The sequence below is a fragment of the Ochlerotatus camptorhynchus genome, unplaced genomic scaffold (assembly GCF_037179485.1).
Source record: "Ochlerotatus camptorhynchus isolate MF236.1 unplaced genomic scaffold, CSIRO-AGI_Acam_v1.1 ptg000192l, whole genome shotgun sequence".
NCBI lineage: Eukaryota > Metazoa > Arthropoda > Insecta > Diptera > Culicidae > Ochlerotatus > Ochlerotatus camptorhynchus.
Window position 1 is genome coordinate 1,113,352 of NW_027040682.1, and position 5,793 is coordinate 1,119,144.

General features: G+C 37.7%; 1 protein-coding gene across 1 annotated transcript; it reads left to right on the forward strand.

The window, feature by feature from the left end:
• The first annotated feature begins 1,973 nt into the window (after positions 1-1,973).
• Positions 1,974-2,892, forward strand: LOC135702329 (cytochrome c oxidase assembly protein COX11, mitochondrial). Its single transcript, XM_065223353.1, has 3 exons — positions 1,974-2,406; positions 2,472-2,639; positions 2,707-2,892. The coding sequence occupies exons 1-3, from the start codon at positions 2,023-2,025 to the stop codon at positions 2,860-2,862; spliced, it is 708 nt and encodes a 235-aa protein (XP_065079425.1). The 5' UTR covers positions 1,974-2,022; the 3' UTR covers positions 2,863-2,892.
• The last annotated feature ends 2,901 nt before the right edge of the window (positions 2,893-5,793 follow it).

The following is a 5,793-nucleotide window of genomic DNA, read 5'->3' on the forward strand; positions in this document are numbered from 1 at the left end:
CAAGTACTTTAATGTTCTTAAGTATGAAGGAAATGTCGTTTACGTACAAATTAAAAAGAAGTGAGCCCACATGAGATGCCTGGGGGACCCCAGAGGTGACTAGAATTGGTTCTGAAAGTTTATTTTTAAAGCGTACAATTTGCTTACGGTTTGTTAAGTAGGACTGGAACCAGTTCAAAAGTCTGGCTTTCATTCCCACTTTCTGCAGCTTGAAGAGTAATAATGGTATGTAAATTCTGTCAAGCCAATGAGGAACCAAATAAGTAGTAATTTCTTTATAAATATTGGATAAATTTAGCAAAATTAAAGAAACCCAATTGCAAGGTTTTGTCAAAATTTACATTTCTGTGCCAGCATTTCGCGAGAAATCGACGACTAAAGCCATTGTTTACAAATGCAATTACGCCGCTTTGAAATGTTGGCACTGATTATATTATTTTAAAATTGACTAGTTTTATTCGTTTACTACAACTTATTTCAGCATATCAATTTACTAGATATGCATTGACTTCCGATATGCTCGGACGACCACTCGGTGGTAAACAAAGCATGGCCAGTAAAAACATTTAAATAAAGAAAAACAGTTTAAAAGACGGATTTTGAGGCTAAGAATAGCATTGAAAACATACATTCTAGTTCTATTATACATAAAATTTATGCAACCTGTCAAAATATTCGAAAGAAGTCTAAATTTGAATAAAAAGTATGCATTTTATGACTTCTTTCGATTTATACACGCCAATAGGCGAATCCAATAGAAACCAAGCGATCGTTTCATGCTCTGGTGCTGAATAGTTGAGCCCTAAAAAGAGTGATGGGGCTGAAATTTTTGCCGTGAAGCATAGGAAGAGGAACATATTTTCACCTTTCCTGATTGATTTATCCATCGCAGGTGCTTGAAATCGTCATCCACGTGGAATATTTTGTTTTCTGTATCGATGTTGCAGTGATCTGGTGCTTACATATATTTTTTTATGAGAAAAATGAAGATTTATAAAATTGTACCAGCGGTTATGATCTTCCGGATTTTTAATGTGTGGTTATTTGAACTGATTCAGATCTGTAGATAATTGAACTCCTGATGGAAATTTGCAAGTTGTGGAATAAAATATGCATTATTTTTAGTTTTGAAAGTCGTCATTATGATCGAGATTATGATTGGCGGCTTGGATGACATTTCCTCTCAAAATCTTCTACACGGAGAAAAAATACTACCCAAAATTTGAGTTCTTTTTACTTAATATTGACTTCAGCCTCTCACTTGCACTCGTTATTGTTGTCAAAAAAGGAACGAGAGATTCGACCCAACGATATAGTTCAGCCCAATAAGCTACTTTTGAGTAAATTGCATATTCTCAAATTTGCGTGAATTAATCTTAATTTTGGGTAGAATATACTTAAGAGTAGGTAATTTTTTTTTGCTGGTGTTAAATGGAAACTACTATATGCGATTTACTCAAATTTGGGTTATTGGGCTGAACCCCGGAATTGAGGGAAAAGTACTTAATTTTGGGTTGTTTTTCATCTCCGTGTAGTGCACTCTGCATTGGTGGTGCATCGAAACAGCCTATATACTATTTCATTTTTAAGCATCGAATGAGTGAACCATGGTGAGGCTCGATTTTGCATACAAATAAGTATAAATTGCCTTTTTTACTTCTGAGTGTATCCGTTTTAACGATTTTGAGTGAAAAACCACTCAATTCTGAGTTGATATCATGCCGTGCAGAGGTCAGATAACGCTTCATTGTATAGCAAATAATTATACCTTGTCAGCTAATACCATTGTGTTATATCAAACTGAACTATAACGTCGATAACGTCACTGTATATTTTGACGTTTGGTTGCCATAATTTTGTTATGAAACATCACCATTCGTCAACAAATAATTTTTGTTCGTGAGTATGGTGTAACAGTTTTGTTCAAACAGTGAAAATGTTTGAATAGTTTTAAAATTAACAAGTAATCAAACCGTGGTTACCTACGAGTAGTGTATTTTTAAATTAAACTTCCTATTCATAATGCTATTACCATCACTTGCGCGTCTAGCGTACGGCTGTAATGCCAAAAGGCTGCTCCGAATTCCCAGATCAGTGCCGGCGCCGGTACGGTTCATAGGTCGTAATCAAAATGCGGATGCAGCCCGTAAGCACAGGATTCGTACCACCCTTTACTATGTGACCGCGGCCGGTGTCTTGACCGCTGGAATGAGCTATGCTGCCGTTCCTCTATATCGGATGTTCTGCCAGGCATACAGTTACGGTGGAACCACTAGTCAAGGGCACGATGCAGACAAAGTGGAAACGATGCAACGGGTCAAGGATCGGGTGATCAAAATTCGGTTCAATGCCGATCTGGGAGCTGCGATGCGGTGGAATTTCAAGCCACAACAACCGGAGATTAATGTAAGTGGTGCGCAGGTAGTTGCGTGACGTTAAAATATATTCGATGGGAAATTTCTTGCTTGCAGGTCGTTCCTGGCGAAACGGCACTGGCTTTCTACACGGCCAAAAATCCTTCAGACCAACCAGTGATAGGAATCAGCACGTACAATGTGGTTCCGTTTGAGGCAGGAGCTTATTTTAATAAAATTCAATGCTTCTGCTTCGAAGAACAGCAGCTCAATCCGCACGAAGAGGTATTCGCAATTTTTGTTAATGCAATTGATTAGATAAGATTGATATTTTATTTTATTTATTTTTTAGGTGGACATGCCCGTGTTCTTCTATATTGATCCCGAGATTATGGACGATCCCAGGATGGAACTGGTGGACTCCATTACGTTATCATACACGTTTTTCGAAGCAAAAGAAGGAATCAACTTTCAAATGCCAGTTTATGCTAAGAAACATGGTGCATAATAAATTTTATTAGGTATATTTATCGTTGAACGTGATTGTTTAATGTATTCTCTCCGAACGATGCTCGTGCTAAGTTATCATTTGTTAAGTGTATGTTCCGAAGGATTTGCGAGGGTTCTCTCCTATATGTTTCGAATTCTAACCAAATCGCGATGAACATTTCAAATGGTCCTATCTGCTTTGATCGATTCTCTTCATCGACTTTCTCTTTTCATAACCACTGCTATGCAAACAGATTTCGCGCTAATTCTACCACATAGTTTGATAAAGAAGGTACTTATCTAGCGTCCAAAATGTCAAATACAACAGGGGAAAGTTTTGCAGCTGAGCTATTGACGAAAGAGAAAGTCGATGAAGAGAATCGATCAATGCAGATAGGACCTTTTGAAATGTTTATCTAGAAACCGCGCAACCTTCGTGACGGATTTATGTAGCCCGCAAAGTATTCTTAATTTTCATACAGTCTATTGGAAAATTGCCGCAAAACCTCAACGCAGATGTCGCCACTGCATGATGATGATAATGTTGACAGACTGCATATAAAATTCGTGAAAATTAGCATTAAATCATAATTTTCATCAAGCCTGCGTGAAATCCTTCCAATATAACATTTGAATTGAAGAAGAAAACGTTTTTACGATCAGACTGATGTGCATCTTTGACTTTTCCAGGTGAACTTGCATAAGATATATTCATTTCATTTCACGGCTCCATCAATGCTGCATCGTAAATATGATGGTAAACAGAAGTAAATTGCTCAATTACTCAAAATAAAGATGATTTGTCATCTTGTTATAACTTTGAAGACCATCTAGCACCATTTTATAGTATGGTGCGTGTTGAGTAAATCAAGTTCCGGTGCGTTTTCCGTCGAAAATTGTGAGTATCAATATGTTTGCTTAAAAAAGGCCAAAATGAACATTTATTGAATATTGGCGTCCTATACAACCAATTCTCTATTACCACCAGCATGATACAACCTTTCCTAAGTAAATTCACTTAATTTCCACTTTCATCTTAGTGAAAATCGCACATATTTACCATTTTCTGAAAAATGCAGCTGCGCAGGAGGTAACCTCTCCCTGTGGGTGCAAACTTGTTATGGATAATTTGCCATGAAAACATCTCCGATCCATACCGAAATAATAACAAATAGTTTTCAAACACGTTTTCTTACACGATTCAAGCAAAAGTTTCCACGCGAAATTAATAGTTTTTCTTTATGGACCGATTTGCCCCAAAAAGCGTCTGTTTTACTTGGAAAATTTGGAAACTATCCTCCTTCTAGTAGTTCTCACTTTGAAATGTAGGTGGCGAAAGCTTGGAAAAGTTTCGCTGCAAGACGCCAATTGGATCAAGATAACTTGTGTTCCAAAAACGTGAGCTGGAAAGATATCAGTTAATATCATCAGATACCAGGGTCAGAATTACATAGAATTTCAAAATTTCCTTTATACATGGATGTAGTTTAAGGAAAAACGTTAGAGTTTTCGACATTAATTTAAAGATGCCGAATGTACGGCGAACCTTACACGGTTAGAAAAAAGTACCCAAAATTAAGTTCTTTTCACTCATCTCGGCACTATAGTGCAGGAACCCAAAAGTAGGTAAAGCGGGTCAAAGTAAATTTCATTTACTTGTGTGCAATTCGTATGGAATTTTCCACTGGCTTTTTAACCAAAAGTAAGTTAGTTGTACCCAAAAGTAGGTAAATATGATTATACTCAACGTTGGGTTCCCACACTTTACTACCCCTGTTGGGTGGTTTTGCTCCTCCGTTTTTGACAACATTAGAAGGAGAAAAGGAGACAAACTAGTCAAAAGTAGGTAAAATTGAACTTTCCGTTGGGTACTTTTTTCTTACCGTGTAGTTGTCTGGTTGACATCTCAAAATATTTGAATAAGCTAAACCTGACACTTGCACAGAGAACAGACCTTGAGGCTCGAACGAAATTCCTCTAAAAACTTGTGTAAAGATTCCTATTCGACTTAAGCGCCACTAACGCTGAGTTCCCCACTTAAAAACCCTCTTTGGCAACATGATGGCGCTGGCATTGCACAACTTACACTAGACACTAAGTGCCGGTCGAGGGGGGCGCGAGTGGTAATTTTCAACCGAAAATTTATCGATACTAGCGCCAAATTGGTCGAAGTGGAAAATTTATAGCGGAAATCAGGAGATGTTAGCGCTACGTAGTGGCGATGTTCCAACTTATCTTTACACAAGTTTCTGGTGGAAGTTGGACGTCTGTTTTCTGTGCTGATAGGGTAGAGAACTACTTCGGCTTAATCGCCCATTTTGGGCCTATCGAGCAGAAAACTTCAAATAAATCCATGATTTCAGAGTTAACATGTCAATTTTGCGTTTGGTACGATACTTTAGTTAATAAGCTACCAAACAAAGTCAATGAAAACGCGTTATTTGAAGGTTTGCACCCATTATTCACAAAAACAAAAGAAGCGCTCCGACCGAATCAATTTTTATCTTCATCCGATAGGCCGAAGTGAATTCATTGGCGTTTCAATGCGTTAGGCCGAGTTTAGAATCCGTAGGCCGAGTTTGGCGTCAAGAAGTAGTGTTAGACTTTTGACTATATCTCAACGATTGGTTTCTCTTTATTAAATCTTACGGTACGGAAAAGTAAATACATTTGAAAACCATTAGTAATAATAACATTCCGTTTGGTGCTAAACTGCGCAAGATTAAGAAAGACTAAGTGTGGGTTGTGCTTAATAGGCCGGAAATGGGGTAGTTAACCCTACCGATGATGATATTGGAAGCTCTTTCACTCGAAAGCGAATCATATTACATATCATGGTCCGAACTTGGATGTGTGATTGTTTTCTCAAGTGTTTCTGTTGCGTAATGATTGAAAAACGGAGCAATCACAAAAAAAGTGGGAATCTTGCTACCGCAATATAATGATGATG

Excerpts from the sequence above, each read along its gene's own strand:
- LOC135702329 (XM_065223353.1), top strand. The coding sequence starts at position 2,023 with ATGCTATTACCATCACTTGCGCGTCTAGCGTACGGCTGTAATGCCAAA. Across the intron at positions 2,407-2,471 it reads CACAACAACCGGAGATTAAT|GTCGTTCCTGGCGAAACGGC; the intron begins GTAAGTGGTGCG and ends TCTTGCTTGCAG. Across the intron at positions 2,640-2,706 it reads AGCTCAATCCGCACGAAGAG|GTGGACATGCCCGTGTTCTT; the intron begins GTATTCGCAATT and ends TTTATTTTTTAG.